At 44.9% G+C, this 24,423-nt stretch overlaps 1 protein-coding gene across 1 annotated transcript; it reads left to right on the top strand.

Moving 5' to 3' along the window:
• Positions 1–667: 667 nt before the first annotated feature.
• lhpp (phospholysine phosphohistidine inorganic pyrophosphate phosphatase) lies at positions 668–20,255 on the top strand. The gene is made up of 7 exons (XM_079293408.1): positions 668–802; positions 1,053–1,240; positions 3,391–3,544; positions 3,634–3,697; positions 3,790–3,882; positions 6,218–6,309; positions 19,943–20,255. Exons 1-7 carry the CDS (start codon positions 669–671, stop codon positions 20,034–20,036), a joined length of 819 nt encoding a protein of 272 aa, XP_079149534.1. The 5' UTR covers position 668; the 3' UTR covers positions 20,037–20,255.
• Positions 20,256–24,423: the final 4,168 nt, after the last annotated feature.

The raw sequence follows: 24,423 nt of genomic DNA, 5'->3' as shown, positions 1-24,423 counted from the left end.
TATACAATTTGTATCCAACTTTTTTTGAGGAAGTGCCTTTGAGCTTCCCCTGTCACTTCTGCAAATTGCGTAACTCTAACGCCTGGCAGCCTCGTGGGGAAGGGGATGGGGGAGTTGCGCTCATGTGATTGGTTGAAAAAGAGAATGTTGAAAAAACGCATTTGTGAATCGAGCCACATCAGGGGAGTCTCAATAATCCCACAAATATACGTGTAGCGTTCTGCAAATAAATGCAGTGTGATCCACAAATAAATACATACAAATCCACAAACAAATGTAAAAAATCCACACAGAAATACTTACAAATGCAGAAATATATTTGTGATTTTTTTTTTTTAACATTTATACAAATCGTAATTCATTTATTTGTGCATTGTAATGAATTTGTGAATCGTTCTGCGTGCATTTGTAAATCAAATATATTTGTGAATTGTTGTGTGCGCATTTGTGCATCTTTATGTGTGCATTTGTGATTATTGAGACTGATCTGACCCCATATAATACTGCATGTCAGTGACTCACTCCGACTGTACGTATTGCTTATAAATACGACTACATTGCACAGACTGTATGGTACATTAATATGAACCGTGACGAGTTTCACGAGAGCGCGATAGGTTGCCTGACACACTTTACGCGCATGCGCTTTTGTAGGCTGGCATTTCGTCATGGCCGCTGACATGGGCTGGCCGGGCTGTGCGAAGAGTTTGAAAGGTGTCATATTGGACCTGTGTGGCGTCTTGTATGACAGCGGGGAGGGCGACGGGACCGCAATTCCCGGTTCGATCGAAGCTGTGAAGAAGTGAGTGAATAGTCGTCAAGAGATTTGAGCTGCTTGCACGTTCAGCATATGGACCAAAGTGCACGCACTCGATTATCCATAGTGTTGCTAACTTAAGGATACTAGCAGCTCCTTGCTAGACTGCTAAAGGGTCTACGTGCACGCATGATTTAAACCAGTGCTGCAGGAGCTATCTCCATCTCAGTGTCACTGTGGTGCGCAAACATGGTGCTCCTTCCTCAATCTGCCCCCCTTGTCCTCTTTTTCAAAGGCTCAAGGCTTCCGACCTGCAGCTGCGCTTCTGCACCAATGAGACCCAGGCCGCCAGAGACACGTTTGTCGCCAAGCTCCAGAGACTGGGCTTTGACATCCTGGTGTCTGAGGTCTTCTCTCCTGCTCCTGCAGCCGTAGCTGTCCTTAAGGAGAGGGCTCTACGGCCTCACCTGCTCGTGTATGATGGTAAACACTTATTGCATTTTGACAGTAAACTCCCTGGTTATTCTCAGTGTCTGACCCTGTACTTAAGTGCTGTTAAAAAATATGAAATTGCCATGATAATCTGTTGAAGCAACCCATTTGCTTTGATGTAGTATTTAGAATATCTTCGAATTGTGTGACTCAGCGAAACACACAATTTTTAACGTCAACGTGATTTCATCAGAAGTGGTGTTGTATTGTTTACCAGTCCGTCTGTGGCTCTCAAACTCACTGGTTCCTCATGGGATTCGTTGTCGATTTGGAAAAAATATAATATCATCAGACTTATCCTTTAAATCAGCGGTTCCCAAACTGTTTAGGCCGCGCACCCCCTTCTACATCCCGACCGGGTTCACGCACCCCCAATCCCCCATACCTTAAAAAAAAAAAGAAGCAACAGAGCCTATTTATAGCGCATAGAAATCGGACCAATGAGAGAAGTTTGCTCGCGCGTGGCGTTTGTTTACAATATTTAGTCCGCTGTTAAATGTTTCAGTGTGAACACAAACCGAACAAAGGGGCAACTGCAACATTGTATCATATTAATCCCTGAATCAGAACAAAGCAAACGAACTGAAGGCAAGGCAAGGCAAGTTTATTTGTATAGCACAGCGGTTCCCAAACTTTTTAGGCCGCGCACCCCCTTCTACATCCCGACCGGGTTCGCGCACCCCACCCCCTGAATAAAAATAAATAAAAAAAGCAACAGAGCCTATTTATAGCCGCATAGAAATCTGACCAATGAGAGTTTGCTCGCGCGTGGCGTTTGTTTACAAGATTTAGTCCGCTGTTAAATGTTGCAGTGTGAACACAAACCGAACAAAGGGGAAACTGCAACATTGTATCATATTAATCCCTGAATCAGAACAAAGCAAACGAACTGAAGGTGTGAAAACGCCCTGAAACACTGCAACAAAGTTTCAATAACTTTCAGTGACACAAGGCGTCACTTTTAAAGAGCAATACGGATGCGAGGACACACGCACAGGCTCAGAGGCAGATTATCACATTTAATTTACAATTAATGACCGACTAATGAAGCCAGGATGTCTTCGGACAAAGCATCAATGCGGCGCGACACAGTGTTGTTGGACACCGGGATCATGTCCAACTTTTTTGCTTCTTTCTCTCCAATCATACATTCCACCATCTCTCTGGCAGCTGGCAAGCTCACGTCTTCAGTGATTGTGTGCGGTAGCCCCTTTCTCGCTATTCTGTAACCAGATATGAAGTCCGTAGTGCGTCATTTATAGACCCAACACATGAATGAGACTCCAGTTGTTTTTGGCTGTTTTGTAACTCCTCCAATTTGGATATAAACAATGTAAGGGGCTTTTGACTTGCACTGGCATGCTTGGTGTTCAGGTGGCGACGTAAATAAGAGCTTCAGACTGTTAGCCAGAACCTCACTGCACACCACGCACTGTGGCTTTGGGGAATCTGCGTTGCCAATACAAGTGAAGCCCAGACACAGATACTTTTCATCATATTTCCTCTTTTTTTTCCCAGTCTGATGCTCACTCTCGTTTCCTCTTTTTCACCTTGACTCCGCGATGGGCCGATGTGCTCCCGATTTGTCTGTGCTATCCCTTCCTCCTTTTCGGTCTCCTCCGTCATCTTCCTCTGACTCCCGTTCGATTTCTTCTCCCGGTCTCTCCCCAACGCACCTCTCCGTTCCTCTCGCCTCCGATTTCTCTCTCTCGCTCTCTCTCGCTCGCTCTTCTTTTATGACTGATAGCTTCAGATGTCCCACCCGACAGTTTCCCAGATTTTCAGCCAGTTTATCATATTTGCATGAATGTTGTACATGTTTAATTTTAAATTGAAATCTGATAAGGGGAATTTTTATAATTCATGTAACCGAGCGTCTTGGGTTCGTGTATAAGGGCACTTATCATACAGTAATAACTGGAGTCGGGAGATTAGACATCTTGTATCAGCCCACGGCTACTCTCTTTATTATTGTTTTCTCCTTTGGCCAGAGGCGGGGGTTGCGCCTTCGCGACGGCAACCCTCAAGGGACATATCATGGTCAACACCAGAACGACAAACACGAGACAGTCTGTTACATTCCTGTTTTTATTTTGTAAATGACCCGATCCTAAAAGGCGTTTATGTTTACTCTCATGCAGGACTTCTCCCCGAGTTTGACAGCGTTGACAAGACCAACCCAAACTGTGTGGTGATCGGAGACGCAGCTGAAAAGTTTTCCTACCAGAACCTGAACGAGGCATTCAGGGTCCTCATAGGCCTGGAGAAGCCAGTGCTGTTCTCTCTGGGCCAAGGGTAAGAGCATATTTAAAAGTCAGTAGGCATAACTATATTGCATATTCTGACTGATAATAATAACCAAAATATTTGTGATCTCTTCATAGGAGGTACTACAAAGAGACAGATGGTTTGAATCTAGATGTCGGGGCGTACATGAAGGCTCTGGAGGTACAGTAGGTGCTTTGTTTGCATTGATCCATTTATTAAGAACAGCAGTTCTCAATGATGACTCATTTCGGTTCACGTTTTCTTCCCTCCAGTATGCCTGCGATTTAAAGGCTGAAGTAGTTGGAAAGCCATCCCCAACATTCTTCCAGAGTGTTCTCAATGACATGGGCCTTCAACCGCATGAGGTACGTGACAACAGAGTGTTCTATCATAACGCAGATGCATACTTCACTTCTTCCATCTCGGTTCATTTTTAACACATTTTGAGGTGGTCGGTTTCCAACAGGCCAGTTTGAAATGTATGTCGCTTGAACTCGTGTCGTGTTGTTTCCCTTTTGTAGCGTAGCAAATATACAGTATATACGTGTGTGTGTCAGGAAACTCAGTTTCAGCCCACATTCCAACGTCTACAGACAAGTATGTTGTGCAGATTACTTTTTAATATTAACAGCTTTTACTTTTACAAGATGTTTATTTGTCTTTTCCCCACCCCCATTCACAGCAGCCACCTGTTGTGTCGTCCCTCATCAGCACACACGCTGGTGCGCCTGCCTGTTCAGTTGTACACTCCTTTTTTTAATTTTATTTTATCAGCAGGTGTCTGAACATGTGTCCCTGGTATCTACCCATCTCAGTCAATCCCAAGTATAAAGAATGTGCCACAGTCTCTCTAAGCTTCTCTATTTTTGTACTTGGCACTCTGAGGAAGCTGGGTTCATCTCAGCCAAAGCCTCTCTCTCCTTTCTCTGGATCTCTTGTCTTTCTCTGAGACGGATATATCCAAAGCTGCTTCTGCTGCTTCCAAGAAGCCTTCCGCTACTCGCCCATGCTTTCATGCAGAGATGATCAAATTGACCAGTGTCATTCCTCTCAGAAAGGAATTACCGAAGTCTTTAAGAATGCCTTCTCGAATCGGAAGTTGTTTTCCTGTCACAGGAATTTTACACTAATCGGCGACGGCACAAACTCATGCTTGTATGACAGGGAGCTCCTGGTCAGTGGAGAGGATAGCTGAGACGTTTATAAAAGAAACAGGAGGAGAAGGGAGGGCAGGCTGAAATGTATTCGTCAAGTACTGCTGAAGCTTAGGAGGTAGGAAGCAGGAACAATAGGAGATAACTACTGGCACCTTGTGAAATAAATGCATATATATATATATATATATATATATATATATATATATATATATATATATATATATATATATAAAACTAACCCTAACACAGTTACATGGGATGTTGGCATGTTATTAGCCTGCATTTAAGTAGATAAATCCGTTCTTGTTCATTGCTGGTCATTGCTGGAACCAAACACACTCCTCTCCCCACTCCTCAACGGTACCACAATTGATATCTTCTGGGTCCAGGCTACAAGGCTAATGACACCAATGACTCTCTCGACGACATCCACTTAAACATAGACAATGGCAGAAGTTCAGTCTTAGTCTTACTAGATCTCAGTGCTGCATTCGACACCGTCGACCATGCCATACTCATAGAAAGACTAAACATCTGGGTGGGACTCTCTGGCACAGCACTTAACTGGTTTGAATCCTACTTGAAGGGCCGAGAATACTTTGTGTCTGTGGCTCATTACACATCGGAGCTGACTAAAATGACATGTGGTGTTCCCCAAGGTTCAACACTGGGGCCTCTTCTGTTCAACATCTACATGCTTCCACTAGCTCAGATTATGGAAAACAACAAAGTGTGTTATCATAATTATGCAGACGACACACAAATCTACATAACTATGTCACCAGGGGACTATAATCCCATACAAGGGCTGGGTAACTGCATTGAACAAATCAACAACTGGATGTGCCAGAATTTTCTTCAATTAAACAAAGATAAAACAGAAGTAATTGTTTTCGGTACCAAGGACAAACAATTGAAAATCACCTGCACTGGCTTCCTGTCCAACAAAGAATTGACTTTAAAATCCTGCTGTTGGTTTACAAAGCACTGAATGGTTTAGAGCCAAAATACATCTCTGATCTGCTGCTACCTTATGAACCATCCCGACCCCTCAGGTCATCTGGGACCGGTCTACTTTCTGTTCCCAGAGTCAGAACTAAACATGGAGAAGCAGCGTTCAGTTTTTCTGCTCCACATATCTGGAACAAAGTCCCAGAAAGCTGCAGGTCTGCTGAGACCCTCAGCTCCTTTAAATCAAGATTGAAGACTTTTCTGTTTGCTGCTGCCTTTAATTGAACCACATTCAATTCATATATTAATCAATTTCCTGCATTTTACTACTGCATTTTATTTCTTGCACTGTTTTTTAATGTGTTAATGAATGTTCTTAATTGTTTTTAAATCTCCTTTTCTTTTGCCTTATGTTTTGATGCTTTTAATGGTTTTATGTGAAGCACTTTGAATTACCTTGTTGTTGAAATGTGCTATACAAATAAACTTGCCTTGCCTTGTTTAATATTTTTGTAACTCCATCAGCATAAGAGGAGCTAAAAATGTCTTCAACTAAATAATAATGTTTTTCTTCCACCCTCCTCGTTTGCAGGCACTGATGATCGGGGACGATCTGGTGAATGACGTGGGTGGGGCCCAACGCTGCGGAATGAAAGGCGTACAAGTCAGGACTGGCAAATACAGGTTAGTGATGTCCTGCAATCTACCGAACCTGAGCAAGGCTCCTTATTGGCCACCTGTTGGTTGGTAAAACCATCCATGTCAGTGTGAGCCCAGCTGAAGTATCCTTGAGTAAGATACCAGATCAATACCATCTTGTTCTCCGCCTAAATCTGTGCTTTTAAGTTCGCTTCATTACTCTGTGACATAAAGCATCTCATATGTCATACTCCATAGTTGTATGTTGAACCTCTTATGGTTTTATAAAAGGTTTAGCTCTTCTGAAGACAAGTATCCCACGTTTTTCTTTTCTACAGATCTAGTTTTGGTAAAGCAGAATAAAGAAATCTATTCAGCTATTTGCCAGGAGAGGGCGCCCTTGTACCAGGATTTGTGAAGTTTCCTCCATAACACTCGGGCTTCCAGTGAGCCGGCCACCTCATTCTTGAGCGTTCCAGATTTGTTTATGTGATTGAGAAGCCGCCGAAAATAGCTTAATTCTCTCCACATGTTGAATGCTACTCCGCCCGACACGGTTGTAGTCACCGAAAGGATTTATGATCCCAAATCTGAAGATTACCGGTGCGCTTTTCTCATGCTGTAATTACAGAAACATGTGGTTGATTATTTTAGATTATTATTATTTTATATTTATTTATATATATATATATATATATATATATATATATATATCTTTTTTTTTTTCATGGCTCGATGACAAGAGAAGAATGACTGGGAGTAGGAGTTATGGAAGTTTACGTTCTATCACATCTCTACTGTTACATTATAATGCATGTTCAAAGGCCTTGACGCAGGTCTACGCTCTCCGAGTGCCCCCTCAAGTCACCATTTTGTTTGCCCATAAACCACCGATCGGTCTGAAGAGCGCCACGCTCGATGACCTGCTCCACACTTGCATGCAGGTCTGGGGGTCATGTGACCACAGAACGCTGAGTAATCTCCTCGAGCATCAGTCGGCTCTAATCCTGTACTAAGAGCGCAGTCACTCGCTGTAAAAACCTGTCCTCTCTGAGCAGAGCTATTTTTGGCTGCATGGCATACGTGGGTTTGATATGCTTTTTGTGTATGTCGCTGGCATGTACGTGCATGCCCGTGTTACCGACATATCTGTGTCGGTACGTGACTTCAGACGCCAACGGTAGGCCGTGTTTCTGTCGGCACAATTACAGGAGACTCTTTCAAAGGCTCTCTCTCGCTCTCGCTCTCGCTCGCTCTGCAGACTGGGCAGAATTCATGTGGTTTATTACTTTGCAATCTTCTCCCAGCAGCTCGGTTCAGCTCCGGTGTGCTGCCACTCTTAACACTGTCTGATATACTCAATAAATACAGAAGAAACCAGATTGGTTAATATTGCTGCTCATTTTTTTTTGGGAGTAGAGAGCAACTGGTTGTAATAAGTGGGCTGTTTCACCCACTGAGGAACACATGTGGAATCTGTATTATGTTACCCGACGTGTTGTGTTTCAGCTGTGGCGGTTCAGATTTATGGACTGATTGGTGAATGGAGATTATGTGTTGAAACACGTGCGTACAGAAAGTTATTAGATGGGTGGTTGAATGCGTTCAGTACTGTACAGTGAAACGACTTTCACCGTTTTATTTTCAGGACTGGATTCAAGGTGTTGAAGTTGTATCAACAATTGTCACTTTTTGTCCATTTTTTTTTACAGTCTTTTACTTTCAGTCAGTTTCTGTGTGTGTGTGGGGGGGGGGGGTATTAACAGAAGACTCTGGCGTTAGCGGATATTTGTCTCCGGAACGCAGCTACAGGAACAAAAATCTGTGAATCAAATTCGAATTTATGGCTCCGAAGTAAGCTGTGATTTACTCATTTAACATAAACGCCTCATAATATCTATGATCCTTCAGCAGACGTATTGGACTGCACTATATACATTCCCTGAGAACAAGAAGAGAAACAGTGACAGTAAAGGGTGTTTTCCGTGGGAGCAGTAGAAGTGAGATTTAGCGTTATTTAGCCAAACGGGCCCAGTGAACCCAGGCTTGCCGGGAGCAGCTATAAACCCTCAGTCAGATCTGTGAAAACACAGCTGTTTCCAAGTCAACCAGATGCTGCGCAGGCCTCCAGTTCCCATCAGGCTCGGAAAGAAAGACTGCTTCAAATACCCCAGGCCCTGTGACAAGACAGGAAGGGAAAGAAGATACAAATCACAGACTATCTCATCATATCTGCTTATTTTGAAAAGCTTTTGATTTGACTCACTGCTACTCAGCAAGGACTGCGTAAACTCATTAAGCACGACTTGGATCCGTCTTTGGGTATGTTTTCACTCGCCGCCATCTTACTGTCTTCACAGTAAACTCTTTTTAAGATGCAAGATTTTAGGTGTTCACTTTTTTATATAATCTGTCTTAATTCTGTTAGAAAAAGCACAAAAAAAAAAACTGTACAATATTGTAGCAATGTCAGGTTTGGGTAAATGAATGCACGTTATCCTCAGGTTCTCTGCTCACTGTACTTTTCCCCATGATGCACAGTACAAGCATGTACAATTGAAGAGCGGTGGCCATGTGACATTACAGTACCCACCAGTAATGGCCGTTGAGACTATCGGCGTAATATAGAGGTACCGGTAATTGTAACAGGCGAGTGTTCTGCTAGCGGTCAACTTTCCCTTGTTCTTAAATAATGAGCGAAAGTTAGCGCACTCCCCTCAGGGGAGCCGGAGAACCCTTTGCCCTTTAATGTAGAACAGGTTTGCAAAGAGGGGGCCTAAACCCCAAAAAAAGTGGTTGGAAGTTGGGATTATGACGATCTGACTGCTGATGTGGATCAGCTGCATGGGAACGGTCTGCCAACGCTCTAGTCCAACCTCTGCTCAGCCTCGCCGCTCTGTAGTTAAGCACATCAAACACAACTTCAGTACTTTAACACCTAGCTGTGTAGAGTATCTACAATCATTGCATGTCAAAAACAAGTACCAAATGCAGCTTCTCAGTCTTGGGGGGGCCTTTCTCTTCAGACCAATGTTTCCTGATTTATAGTGTTGATAAAGCTCTACCTTGTTGCTGTTTGTGTTCACCGTTGTGAAGCTCAAAGTGTGTGGCTCCCGGCATCGCCACCTTGGCAGTGACGTCACACGGACACAGCCGGTGGATGTTGAAGAGAACTGGATATAGCGTTGGAGGCGAGACCCCGGCCATTCCTGTGACGGTAGCCCATGAAGCAAAACGAGTACCTTAAACTACCCAGATGTTCCCGACGATCGTCCACATCTATCGGACACTAGCCTTTCCTTTACACCCCCGCCTCCCAGCCCAGCCTCGTTCTCGTGATCATCACATGAATAGAGGAAAGAAACAAACTCTCTCACTCACAGTTACTGCATTTTACAACTTTTACGACCTGCAGTTTTAAATAACGCCTCTTTCTCAGGAATTCGTTTTTGGTCCCTTAAGGGCATTAGAACAAGCTGTTGACAGTGACCTATCACCTCACAGGGAGGATACCTCAAATATGTTGGCAAACAGCTACTTAGCGAAGCTAACAAAAAACGAACTGTACGTGTTTTTTTATTACAAACTGTCATGCCACTGGAAGAGCATGCTGTATGCTGTCCCGTTCTCTGTCCTGCGGCTCACACTTTGAAATAGTCATCTCCTCCTGCGGTCTGTGGCCTCCACTGGTCCTGTGTTCTTGTTTCTGTTCTCTTATCTTCAAGGAACTGCATCGGCACAAAACCGCGTAGCTTTGGAGCTTCATAAAAGCTGTTTCTTCATGCACCGTTTATAAATCGCTTTGATTCCAATCGCCAGCCGACACAATCAAATTTCTGAACCTTTTGGTCTCCCTGTGATAATCAAAGAAGTTGGATTTAAGGCTTTTCATTTGAACACGCACCCTTAGTTTTGGCATTTGTAATTGTGCCGAGGACGGTGTAGCGATGTGTCGGACACTAACACGGTATCGGTAGGTATTTTTGAATGAGGGCCAGTGAGTTCGAGGAAGCCCTGACTAAGATTCCCGTTTGGAATCTGGCAGAGTGCGCAGCAAACATTTGCACACAGCAGCAGCCGTCTTCAAAACGGCTCACATTGTAAACCTCTCCCCGTGGCCCACGCTTGACTGCTAATGTGAGCGTTTGGGGGGAAACTGTTTTCCAAGCAGGCCGAGCCAGATGAAAACGTCTCCAGAGAGCTCGTCCCCGATGGTGCAAACCGTGAATCAGTTTACCAAAACCGCACCCTGGTTCGTGCCCTTTCTGTTTGTGGCCGTCACTAAGGGACAGGAAGCGGTGTGTGTGTGTGTGTGTGTGTGGAGGGAGGGATAGTTGCCATGTCATTACCATACAGATTAGTTTTCCTTCAGCATTTCTTCTGTGCTGTGTGTGGGTTACACTTACACCTGCTAACGCCAGCATGTTTGTTAGAGAACATGCTCAGATTAGTTTAATGCTGCATGCATGCCATGTTCTTTCCATCATTGCAAAATCCCTCCGTTGCTATTCTTGTAGTCCCAACAGATTAACTGTAGGCTGAGTTTAAATGAGCCATTTCATGGAGTGTTCGTCAACGAGTGAAACCAAAGACAAACAAGCAGTCGCTCTCTTTTTAATTAGCTGAATTGATTGCATTTATGTTAATATTTGGTTTCCTTCAGCTGTAACTGCCAGCAGCAGTGTATTTGTAGCCATTTTACTGCTGGTTTGTTGATACTTAATTTCCCTTGCTGGGAGATATTAGAGGTGTCAGACATCCCTGATATCTCTATTGAAATTACAACGAGGAGGTAATGTAATCACGGCCTGAACAATACAATTGAAATGTGGCTTCAGGATGATATAGCCTTCAAATGTAATTATGAATGTGTTCGCGTTCAACTCAAAAGTCTGACCGTAAACATATTGGACTGTTGAAAGGTGAGTTATGTCAATGTGTGCTCTGACTGCTGTGACCTGTGTAACCTGCAGTATGAACTGTGGCGGTTAGCACACACCTTATCACTCAAGCTGTCGCACGCAACGCAGTGTTGTGCGCTGAGTAACAAGAGTTAGAACACACAGTTCTCACCAGATGGTCGGCATGCAAATATCCACAACTATCACTGTAACGTCTACTTCTGTCATCGTAGTCATCGGAACCAGCAGACGGATGTGGAACCATAGTCAAAAGGATGCGATGCCATGATGAAGTCCTCTAATGTCACCTGTTAAGTCTTCTTTACAGACATCAGGCAGTGGTATTGGATGATCCATTTCATGTGAGAGTGTGCGAGAGGAGGCACTGAACTCCTTAACATCTTATGACAGACTTCCTGACCTGTCAAATTGTCCCCTCCATCAATCCAGTTCAGGTCCGGTCCAGAGAAATCAGTCTCCAGTGTCCCTATAGCAGCCCAGACTGAGCCGGACTGTTTGAGTGGCACATAACCTGTGATTAGTGGGGAGAGCCACAGCAGATTTCCACTGGTCCGCCGTAATGAAGTCATGCAAATGAAGCCATTATCAGCGCAGCGAATAGAAGGAAGCCCTGCTCATTAGGAAAGCAAGTGGCCCATCAGCCTGAGCTAACAGGTTAAGAGTTACAGCTTCAGCTTCAGTGGAAAGATCTTTTTTTATCTCTTTAATATGATATAGAGGTCAAGATTTTTGTAATAAATCTTTAATTATTAGCACAATATATTGTGTCAAAATAGGTTTAATTGTATTCTCGCTTCTCAAGTGGCCACAAACTATATTAAACTTCAATAATTTTCCTGGATTTGAAGGTCATTCTAGCAAGATCTACTTTACGGTTTTGCCTTAAACATAAGTTCAACAGTGCAGGAAATCAAATTATCTGGAGGTTTTGGTTTTTAAGACTGAGCCAACATTTAAAAAAAAATTTTTTTCTGTTTTGCACCACAATAGTAATATATCTGGAATATAGTAGAGATATACCGCATTTAAATCTTGTAATACGTGCTCTTTAAATAGATTATGTGTTGCGGCGACAACGTCCAGTTTCTACGTGTTAGCGCGAGCCTTCTTATCTTGTTTGCACACGATGTGTAACGTGTGTTTCCATTGTTCCGTCTGCGCCTATGCAAAAGAGAGTTAACAACTCTCCATCCTGAATAAATATAAGGTCGAACGACTGACGAGTGAAAGTGTTCATGAACAAGTGTGAACATTTTGCGTGTCAACAGAAAGGTGACGCCCCCCCCCCCCCCCCCTCTGACATAAGCAGCCTATCGTATCACCGTGCTCGTGAATCAAACAGACATTAGACCGAACGCGGCACGGCAGTGTTGGGTTTGTGGATGGGGCTTTGTCCTTCTGCAGATCTGTGACACTGAACCTTGGCAGGGCGACCGTGCATGGCTGTGGTTGCAGCTTAATCTCCTTTTTATAAAGCGAGCGCTGGCCCTGCGATGGCTCTCGGGTACAGACTGTGTTTCAGCCGAGTTTATCTTTCAGTCATCCGCTGGTGTCCTATAGCCTCAATGGCTATGATAATCGACATGCTTCCAAGTGTGTGCCCGTCAGACAGGGAGTGTTTCGTCTTCAGCGTATGTGACTTACCGTGCCTTAAGGCCTTGTTTGTACGTGTCAACCAGACGATTGTAAAACATCTCTTTTCACCTGTGATAAAGCCTTTGATTCTCTTTTTGCAGCACGTTTTTGAACTGGATTAATTGTGTGATTGTGTCTGAACAGGTTGTGCTTGATTCTGTGTACGTTTTGCTCTGTCTTGACCTTTGTGTACTGTTCTTCTCTGTAAGCGAGCCTGCAGGCGTTTTAGCACAGCAGCACAGTCCCACACCCTGTCCTGTTAACCGCTGCTGGCACATTAGTTTTGTCTGTGTGGGAAGGAAGTGAAGTTATCTCGTTTCACTCTCCTCCGCTGAGGGTGTGGGCTGTGAGCTTAAAAGCTTGTCAACTTGACAGCTACAGCGTTTCTGAACGTGTCATTGAGGTCGGATTGCCTCTGCGTCACTGCAGAGACCCTTTAACTGTAATCCGGTGAATCATACCACGTGCAGAATATGGCCTTTGAGCTGAAGCAGCATCCGCAGGGGCCCTCTTTTGTGTCCAGGTCTCCCCCCCCCGGATCATCAGAGGATCTGAAATTTAAGAGCATTGGGACCCGTTGGTGGTTGGAACAGTTTTTGTTTTGTTGCTGTTTCCAAGGTGAAACAGTGAAGGCCCAGTATACAGTATACATGATGATCTCAGCCTCCTTTGTCAGTCAGCGGGGCCTTTGTCAGGATGTTTGCATGGTAGAAAATACATGTTGCATAAGGTTTCTATTTCCACTGCTGGGCTTCCCTCCTTTTTAACCGATAACACATGAAAGCTGGGTTTTCTTGGTTGGATCAAGTTCCTGGCTACATGCTTTCCCTCCTTTTTATCTTTTCCTGTCCCGAGTGGTGGTCGGGTTGTTCTTTTCAACACCTTTGCAGCGCTCCAGGGTTCCAGAAATTATAATTAGTATAATCTGTATGTTTCCCTACTGTAAACATACAGGCTAGGTTATATCAGTTTCGTCTTTAGGGGCAGCATTTCTTACTAAGCTATGTTTTCATCCCATTCCCATGGATCAGAATCTGCAGTTCTGTGAGGAATGTAAACACAATCAATTCTGGGAATGATTTCCTCATTCAGACAGCACTCTGTTGTTGGCTTGAGATCCAACACTGCTTTGTCTTGTTGGGCCCCTTTGTCTCTCTGTTCCTAATGTTTGCATTTGTATTTCTATGCTTTTAATAGAATATTCCAGTGGAACCACGAGTTATGAGAATCTAACTTTCACTTCCTGTAGGCTTGCTTGCTGTTGTTCACAGCGGACGGCATGCGTAATCAACTTGGATTTACAACCGTTGCAATGGATTCCAATGGTGAATGATCAAGACTCATGGCAACAGAGTCCAAAATGTCCATAAAAACGTCTCAAAGCACCACTGCAGCGCAATCTACTTCTCCTTTTGTGTTTAGCCTAATATAAACACAGACACATCTCGCCCAATATGGCTAAGCACAGCTATATTTAGCCAAAGTCGTGCTGTGTATGCAACCATATTTAGCCACTTGCTAGCATGGTTATCCCTCAACATTCATCGCAAATAATACATTTTAAACATACTTGCGTGCCAAGATAAACAGCTAGTATATGAGTATTTGCAATAAGCTTATCATCTCATTACTGAGTCACTGTTGACATACGTTGTACCTCCTGTGAAGCCAGATTGATAAAGGTTGCTGCCATTTGCCAATGGTGCAAGTTACAACGCCTATTAAGCCCACAGGAAGGTAGTATTTGCTCCTCGGGGCATAGCTGTTCCGGCAGAGTACTCCTTTTAACTTTTGTCTTGTTCGTTGTAACAGATAAGAGGTCATCTTAGGTCACTAAGATAAATCTGAGCAAAGTACAAGAAAGCTATAATGAGAGGGGAAAGTGAGACTTGTCCCCCAGCTACATCTACAACATCTTCTGTTTCATTCAGGCTTTTGAACCTACTGTTTGGATCGGCACAGATTCGGGACAGATTTGAGATGGCAGTGGCATGACAAAGGGGTTAAAGAGCCTGGTGAGACTCCAGCGGGTGCCCGAGCCTGGCCGACCATCTCTCGCCACCCCGGGGTGATGGCTTCCTCCTCTAAAGCCTGCCGTGCGTTATAAGTCAATGAGATATTAATAATTAACTGGGGCTTTTTTCACAGTTGGATTAGACTCCCACGCCGGGACAAAGGAGCCGGCCGGGCCTCGGTCACTGAGCCCCTCGACGGTACTTTTCCACCCTTGAGAGAGAGAGAGAGAGAAGGAGTGAGAGTGGGAGAGAATCGGAGAGCTAAAGCCCACAGATGGCAGACTGAAACATAGCACTGCCTCTTAAATACATGAACACAGGGCCCCTAGTTGTTTTCAATGGGGATCCAATCCCTCTTGCAATTACCAATAGACAGGCTGCTGGGGGGGGGGGGACTTGGCACCATGCCCACTTTCTGCTGGAGCCATTTTTCCCGTAATGGTTCGTGTTTACGTGCAAGTGTGTGTGTGTGTGTGTGTGTGTGTGTGTGTGTGTGTGTGTGTGTGTGGTTCCACATGTGTGTTTGCATTTGTTGTAGCAGAAGCAGGTGACTCAGCCGCCTCTTGCTGCTTGCAAAACACTCATACAGAGTGAGATATAGACACACACACACACACACACACACACACAGACGCATAAACGAAGGCTCAGCAAGTCATCAGCAGCACTGCTAATAATAACGTGCCGTTGAAAAGAGTGTGGTTAGATCTGGGTCACATGAAACTCTGCATATTGAGCACAATGCTGACAGGACAGCTGTGAAATGATGAAGAGAGTTTACTCTTGCGAGACTTTTGGGCAAATAAACAAGAACTAGATGGTGTTTGAAAGATTTTTCATTGTGAAATATAAACTTTTATTTGTTTTTTTGCATTGATCTACTGGACTCTCAAAAGATGTTCCAACAAAAGACTCTTCGAAGAGAAGTTCACAGATTTAGCATTACACTTCCATAACATTGTTGCTGATGTAGCCTCTTGCTGCTAGCCTCTAGCAGAGATGAGGAGCAGGCAATGGAGGTCTGTTTTTTGTTTATTAACCATTCAGAAAACCATGTTTAATGTATTTCCTTTCCAGCCGTTGGGTTCCATTCATTTCTTCACAATGTGACATCAATCGGCAAACTTTTTTTTTTTATTTAGTCGTTGCCGTGAACATCAAACATAGCTGCACCCAGGCAAATAACCTCGCTAGTGTTGACCGCTACATGCTCTTTCCTCACGCCGTGATATACATCACAGTATGTAGTCACAAGAACAACAAACCAAAGCTTACAGAGGTCAATGTAGAAACATCCAGTTTACCCTCAAATAGAAGATCCAGTGTCAAGCTACTCTTTAAAGGACCACACCGGGGATTTTGCATGTTTTCTTTTAATATTAAATGAATTGTTATGTCCTAGTAAGATGCCCATCACCCAGAGGCCGTTGGAACACGTTGATAGCTAAGAATATGGATGAACAGTTGAGAGTCTGGTACTTTGAAGAAGTGACGACCGGCCAAAATGTGTGACTGTGTAAAGACTCAAATTGGTCCTCTCAAAGATAGATCGACAAGCTCACACACACTCACACGCGCCGCTAGTATTCAGAAGAACTTTTTAGAGAAACGCAGGATGGAAAAAAATCAATCAGCTCTTCGTGCTGCGAACAGGGAATCCCCTTTGTGTCCCGCTCGCTTGGAAAGAACCGTTGAGCTGCGTGAAGTGTGAAAACCGTACCGCAGCTGTTTGCTGATCATGACTCAACAGTATACAGCCTTTGGTAACAGCGACGTGACTGCCGCAAGGCCACAGATTCAGCGGAGGATGCAGAGGCTCCAGCTTTGCGTCTTGTCACGTCTGTTGCCATAACACGCACGTAACACGGTGGTTTCCCCCCCCGTTCAGTTGGCCGGTTTTACATAAGAGGTGGCAGCTGTTGCTCTAATGTAAATATCAGGTAATAGAGAAAGAGAGAGACGAAAAGCTGAAGTGGGTGATGATAAATCAGGGTGGAACATCTCAACTGGCTGGAGTTGTCTTATTTGTTTTCTTTTGCTCTTTCTGATAGGCCTCGTTTCATGAGGTGCAGGGCTGCTGTTTAGTATATTCTATTTTATCTCCTGTCAAGGTTGAGTCGTGAAGTTTTATTTCCATTGACCTTTTTTTTTATTTTTTATTTACAACAGAGCAAGTCAAGTTGGGATCACATTCTCACACACAAGCAGCAGAAACACGCACGCATTCACACATTGTCTTCCCCTCGGGGGGGGGGGGGGGGGGAGCTTTGTCTTGTGTTAGTATCTGATGTCGCCCCGCGAGGCTTGGCTGAACATAAAGGCTGTCGTTATCGTGATGTTGTGTTCTCCTCCGGGTTACGGTTCTGTCGTCTGCTTTCGTGTGAGGAGGAGGCCGTGTTGTGGCTGATGGTACTTTTCTGCGTGTGGAATGAAAACGGGCACGTCCACACAAAGGACCGGCTCGACTGTTTTTCCGTCTCTCGCTGGCAGGCTGACTCTTCCCCTGTCAGCGTTGTCATCGCTCTCATGAATGTGATTCCTCGCTTCAAAGCCAGGTGACGGCACACATTACACAATACTCTGGGTGTTGCCGTTGGGGTTTTTTTTTTATACGGGCCAGAGGGTTTTACACAGAGGAAATAACATGAAAACTCAAGTCGGAGGTCTCGTTGAGTTGTTTTTGTCAGTGTCGTATCCCTGTTGGGTATCTTCCACTTCTTATCACTGAAACTGTTTTGCAGTTTGACAGTGTTTTGCATGTTCTGTGGTGACTTTCAACACAGTTTCCTTGTACATATTGAAGACTTTTGCTTTTATTTGAACCAGTGCACCTGCAATTTGGCCTCTTTTGAGCTCCGCTGCTCCAACTGTTGCTTTCAGACCTGACGGCACTTGTTTTTTATTTTTTACCTTTTTTATCACTAACATCAGTCTAATAGGAACCATCTTTGGAGCAGTATTTGTCATTTTAAGTGAGGAGTTTGCAGTTTTGTCGACACCCACTAACTGACCTACAATGTCGACAGCAGGCATTCAAAGTATTTATTTCAAAGCTCTCGCGTTTCGTAAAAACCAAGATATTTCTGCGTGTTGAAATCCAGCTGCTTGGAACCGAACTGTTTCCAGCCAAGTATTCCCCCAAAATGTGCTGCATTTGTCAGTCTTCAGCGCTGTGTACTCTTAGCTGAGGTTGAACTTCTCATCTCCACCCACATGTCAGCCTTATCTGCTTTATCTGCGCCGTGTCAAGCGAAAGACCTACTCGGCAAAGGTGAGGAGGTTAAGAGAGAAGTGTAGATCGACATCTGGTCTATGCGACAGTTTTGCTTCCTTCTGTCTCTGTGTACGTGCTGGTGTGTTAAGCATTAACTGATGGGCAGGTTGTCGTGCCTTTACCCCCACGGTCAGCCACCCTGACGGTGTAATGAAGAAAGATGCTGCCCTCTATCCTAATGTTAATCAACCCCCCCGCCTCCGTCACGTCTGTATCGTACCTCGTCTCTCTCGGTCTTTGACACACAGCTGACTTTCACACACAAATACACTCGCTATATGAGTCATTCGTATCCACTTTCACCTCATGGAGGCACGGCCTGGCCTTGGAAAAATGGATCTTTATGTTTTTATAGAGCAGAGTATCATGTTATAATTTCTACCCCGGTGACACTAAGCTTTTATAATCTTATACTGACAGAATATACACGACACCCATTTCTCAAATGAATCCACTGTCATGTCCTAGCTGTTGTAGGGTGTCGGGGGGTGTACAGTACGGTGTGTACTTGTTTTTAAAGCTCATGGATTAATGATTCAGATTACTTGTTGACTGACGTGACAGTGTTGCAGAACTCAAGTTTAGGGCTCTGTCAATGATCGTTTTTATCGCTTTTTAATCTGCAATTAATTTTTCCGACTAATCGACTCATTGAATTCATAAGATGTGACGAAATAGTGAAATATGCCCATTGGCCTCTTCACGTGTATTGATATTGCACTGACCTGAAGGTCGCACATCACCTCGTCTGTAACACGAGCTGCATTGTGCTGAATTTTGCATGGTCACATTGACCTGGTTACTCCATTATTCATGGCAACGGGAGGAAAGCAGCACATATCTAACAGCGCAGGCGATGGGCGATTCAAAGGAGCATCAGGTTGGAGAGGCAGGTGTGGTCGATGCTGTTTGCGTCACTGCTTGAAATGTAAGAGCCATGGGACTAACTTGCTTGTGTGTTCGTGCCCATACGTGCGCGTGTGAACTCCCATCAGTCCTCGGGCAAAAAAAAAAAAAAAAAAGGGTGTGTGAGTAATCCAGCACAGGAGACATAACACCCGGACCATTAGCGGGCCAGCTCACATAACCCAAGCGCTGGTGGCTGACAGACGTGCGTAAACACATGCCACCGCTTCCCACTATTCACCGTGGCTTCGGTATTCATCAGCTATTCAGGTATTCCCCCCCCCCCCCCCCACACAAATGTTTGCCTCGGTCCTCTGCAAGCGCAATACAAGTGAGAAACATCAGTTAAAAATAAAGTAGGTGGGTCGCACCCCCAGGTTGGAAACCACTGGCCCCAGTCTCCAAATGATTCTCTTGGTTTTATGTTGAGAAACTGGGTATTTTTGGAATCATCGGTTCTCATTGAAGTCCCCAGTTGGTCTGTTTTAGTTGCCTGTAGCTATATTAGAAAAGTCTGGACCACTGTGTGGCAGCTGGTGATGGAGACAAAAAGCATGCTTCTACCCTGCAGCGGCTTTTGGCAGGCAGCTGTAGAGACACCTCCGTGTGAAGATATCAACAAATCACTGAACATTTCATATTTTTTTGTATGTTGTTGATCATCAGTGAGCTCTTATGATCACTCTGACAGGACAAAGACATTATTTATTACCAAAACGTTCCCCTGGAGCGTAAACAAGACAAGCCTCTAGAATAATTCCGCTTGGCTCTGCTCCTGAGTCTTCTTAGACCATCGTGTCCTGCTCTGTTCCAGTTTACACGTTTGGTATTGTTCACAGTAGCATCAAACTGCCAGTTTATTGTTTACCATGTGCTGTTGGTTCCCGTGCTGCATGTCCTTCAGCGTGTGCTTTTTTGCTTCTCAGGCCCAGCGACGAGAGGCACTCGACAGTGACGGCCGACGGCACTGTGGACGACCTGGCTCAGGCTGCGGACGCGATCCTCAATCAAAGGCACTGAGCACAAGGCAGCCGACACTGGAAGCTCTCCACTTACCGTGACCCTGGGTGATACAGGCTAATGTCTGGTAGTGTCTCACTCTGAAGTGATGTTATCAGAAGCAAGGGTGTACTGCATCGAGGTATTTCAAGTACGATGTCAAAGCAGTACGAAACAAAAATACTGTGTATCCTGTAAGTGTCACATCTCAATAAACCTTGAAACATGGGAAACACCCAACCATCTGATGCTCCACGTAGATGTGAAACTAACTAGACTTGAATATGCAGAACTAATACTCTCTAATACAGCGGTTCCCAAACTTTTTAGGCCACGCACCCCCTTCTACATCCCGACCGGGTTCACGCACCCCCAACCCCCCCCCCCCCCCACACACACACACACACCTTAAAAAAAAAAGCAACAGAGCCGCATAAAAATCGGACGAATGAGAGAACAGTTTGCTCGAGCGTGGCGTTTGTTTACAAGATAAAAAACACAAAAACTCTTCCTGCACCGTGCCTTCGAAAAGGTAACGGACATAACGTTACGAAGGTAACGGACGATTGGCCAGATTGGCCACATCTGTAGGCTCGTCTACTTGCAGAGAGTAAAACTCACTCTTCTTCACGCGACCGACCAATGTAGCCAGGATGTCTTCGGACAAAGCATCGATGCGCGCGACAGTGTTGTTGGACGCGGGATCACGTCCAACTTTTTCGCTTCTCTCTCTCCAATCATACATTCCACCATCTCTGTAACATTCGTCTACTTGCAGAGAGTAAAACTCACTCTTCTTCTCTTTAACATTGTTCCCTCTCCACCACCGCCTCTCCTCCCTATTACGCAGTCAGAATACTACCACAACACGCCGCCTGTCTTCGGCAGAAATGCGCTCATACACGCACGGGAACAACACGAGTTGTAATATAAACCTCCATAACACCCCGCCACTCTCGGCTCATACCTCCCCAGCAACGAGGCACATCACCCGGTCACAATACCTCCAGAATGTCCCCCGGGTGAAATCCGGGACTTGGTTTTATGGTTCCGAGTGGCGGGCGCTCACTCGTTGGCGCCGGGACGCGAGGTCTCCAGCCGTCCCCGCCGTGAGGCACCCGATCGTCAGGTCTGTCAGCCCTCGGAACAGGCTGCGGGTCAATAACTTGTGGGTGGCGGGGTAGAGGCGAGGCAGATCACAGAAACATAATAAAGACTAGAGTATGGCAAAGATATGTTGATGAGAAGCGTATTTGTACGTCAAACACAAACGTAATCAGGGAGAAAATACGTTCGTGGTAAAACGTAATTGAGAATGCATTTTAGTTTTGGGGGAACGTAATTTTTAGGAGACAGGACTGCACCGCCATTACATTTTTCCTCTCGCGCACCCCCTAGAGGCAGCTCGCGCACCCCCAGGGGTGCGCGCACCCCACTTTGGGAATCCCTGCTCTAATACTCTACAAGAGGTACCGTCAACACGTTAGGGATGCACTGTGTGTTTGGCAGTACGTGATTAGCACAGATGAGATGCCTCAGATGACAGCAATGTGCCTGTAATCAGCTGCTGAGTGACAGGAGGGTAAAGCAATGCTGTGTGTTCAGACTCCTGCTAGTGATACGCTGTTTGAAGACCAATTGTAGTCTTAACTGCACAATTGACATGCAGCAGTGTAGTGTACTTTAACAAACTGATGAATGAAGTAGCTGGTGTATGAAAGTAATGTTGCGGTCGCTCACTCCCTTATAATAAACCAAGGTGCAAGTATTCTATCAATAAAGCTATTTTTTATATTGCCAATTTGTCTGAGTCACAGGAGTTGTTTATTTTTATTGATAAAAGGGCTCAAGGTCTCAAAGCACCAGGGCAAACGTTGCTCTGGTGTAAACTGGAAATTTTGAATCGGAGCGGCTTTTGTTTTTACAAAAACAGATCTCTGGAAATGGGGAAGTGCGCTGGTGTTGGAGATGATGAATGCAGAACCCAGGCGAGTGTGATGAGTTACGCTGGTGCTCGAGCTCATGTTCCCCCCCCCCCCCCTCTGTAAACAAAATGAGCGCTCCATCATCTGAGTGAACAATCGCAAATCTGCAACTGCTTATCTTTATTTACTTGACTGTAAGCCGCCTCTGCTGGGGGATTGCCCCGTCATGGTTGCGATGTTAATTGGCGCTCAATAGACGAAGCGCATTGACTTCGGCGTCTCCGGCGAGGTTAAATAACACGACGAGGGGAAAAGAGTTGGTTCTTGGGCTTTTGTGTGCCAGCTGGATCATTGAGGCCTGTGGAAGTGGGGCGTAAAACAAATGATTCTCCATCGCTGCCCCGACTGTTTCAGTGCACCAAATAGATTCAACTAGAACAAAAGCCCATTGCCAAGTAATTCATTGAGGTCTTTCTGGTTCACTTCACCATTCGCTGACACAGGCTTGAATGTTATTGGGCAATTAAAGGTAATGAAATGCTACTAAGTGTTAAGAAACTGTGCCTGAACTGGGTGTACCAAATATTAATGTACACGACAAAGTACTAGCAGCTGGTGCTCGGTTTTCTAACAGCTTACACATTGTTGGACTTTGTGTTTTGTCCGTTATGTTACCGCCCGTTGGCCTTGTGTGGAGCTATGAAACGCATATTTGACTGCTTTTGAATGAATTCACTTGGCTTTCACTAAGTTCATGGAAGTGCAGTTTAGGGTACTTTTAAAGGATGTAGGCCACCGTTTTTCAACACCACCTCTTGGTCCATCACTGGCTGTTAAACACACACACACACAGGCCCCAGAGCTAGCTGGTTGATAACCAAACCAGTTTCACGCTGGCTCAAGGCCGTCCACCCATTTCACACAAGTTACAAATTAGCAGCAGTTTTACCTCTGCAGGCTGCTTTGGCAGGGAAACGGTCACGAAGTCCTCCGAGAGTGCAGCACATTGATTCCCTCACTGTGACCGCAGACTGCGAAGCAAGATTACCTTTCAAATAACAGAGATGACCTCATTTCAGGAGACGTGTCTGGGCATGTTTGACCTCCCTGCCACAGGACAGTATCGACATAATGCGCTGTCAAATCTTTGACGGGCTGAAGTTGTTGCTGTCGGGGTTTTTCCAGTTGGAAGCTATTGGCACATCAGTTTGTCATCTTTGGACCTTTTTTTTTTTTTTTAACATCTGTACAGTGTTTAGTGTTTTCACACGACTGCATTACTTACTGGCATGTAAACATGGTTAGTCCTGAAGCGATTAGGCACTTACTGTATTTGCAGAAAAGTTACAGAAAATAAGTATAATCACTGATTCATTGTTTTAGCTGCAAAACCCCATGTCCCATGAGCCTCAGCTGTACTCTGCGTTTTGTACTAATTATCAAATCTCAGTTAAACCACCGTGTTAGTTTAGTAGCGCGCTGTTTTTCAGACACAATAAACCAACAAGCCCAAGACGCTTTGGGAACTTGAAACTGACATTCATCCTCGTTTTTATCTGTTTTTATTCCAACTAATCCAGAAAAATCGTCATCATTCTACAAACTCTGCAAATTTCTTGCAAATGTCATTTCCCATGAAGTCTTCTTGATCCGCAGCACACTTCAGCTAGATGTTTATCTGAAAATATCAGCTTTTGCAGTCATACCAGAACAGGATTATGACTGATTGTGAATGATGTATGTCTGCGAGAGTATCCCTGTACAACCTGCGGTCATTAAGCTCATGATCTCGTTTTACGTTGCTGACTCATCAGGGATGCAAAGCCCTGTAGCATGTGTCCGTCAGGAGGACACAGACACATGCTGCATGAGGAGGAGAATGTGGCTCTCTGTTAAATGTGTCATGGCCAATCTCCAGTGCTGACTTTCTCCTGGGGGCCTCATTTGCACAAAAGTCCGGTTTGTAACCAAATCCAGCAACGGTGTGATTTGTTTTTAAATGTCACTGACAGGATAAGTGACTTCCACGCACTCTGAAACATTATATTTGTTAGAATGATCCTGACATCAAAGCCAGACATTTTTAGAAATGACATCTTTATACACACACACACACACACACTGCTGCAGTGTGTCGCTGAGCCAACATTCATAAACGTTTTTGTGGCATCTGTTTGTCTTCGGCTCCTCTTGCACGGCATGCACACTGCTGCTCTTGTAGCGCACCTGCATTTAACCCACCCAAACAACTGCCAGCTGTGTGTTACCTTGAACTTCCATCTCCACTCGCTTGGCGCTTCCTGTTTGACAGGAAACGGCGGGTCAGCTGACCAGACGACGCTGCACACCTGCAGCCCCAAATGCGCCGTTATCTGTGGAAACACGCACGCTGTTTTGATAGCAGTCGCTTATTTGCCCCCTCCTATCTGTGTCGGGAGCACCTGGTCCATGAGGAGGCCTGTTTCTCTTCCTCGCCAAGACAC

The sequence above is a fragment of the Melanostigma gelatinosum genome (assembly GCF_949748355.1).
Source record: "Melanostigma gelatinosum genome assembly, chromosome: 21".
In the NCBI taxonomy this organism is placed as follows: Eukaryota; Metazoa; Chordata; class Actinopteri; order Perciformes; family Zoarcidae; genus Melanostigma; species Melanostigma gelatinosum.
Note: the sequence above shows the minus strand (reverse complement) of the source record. Positions and strands in the feature narration are given on the sequence as shown.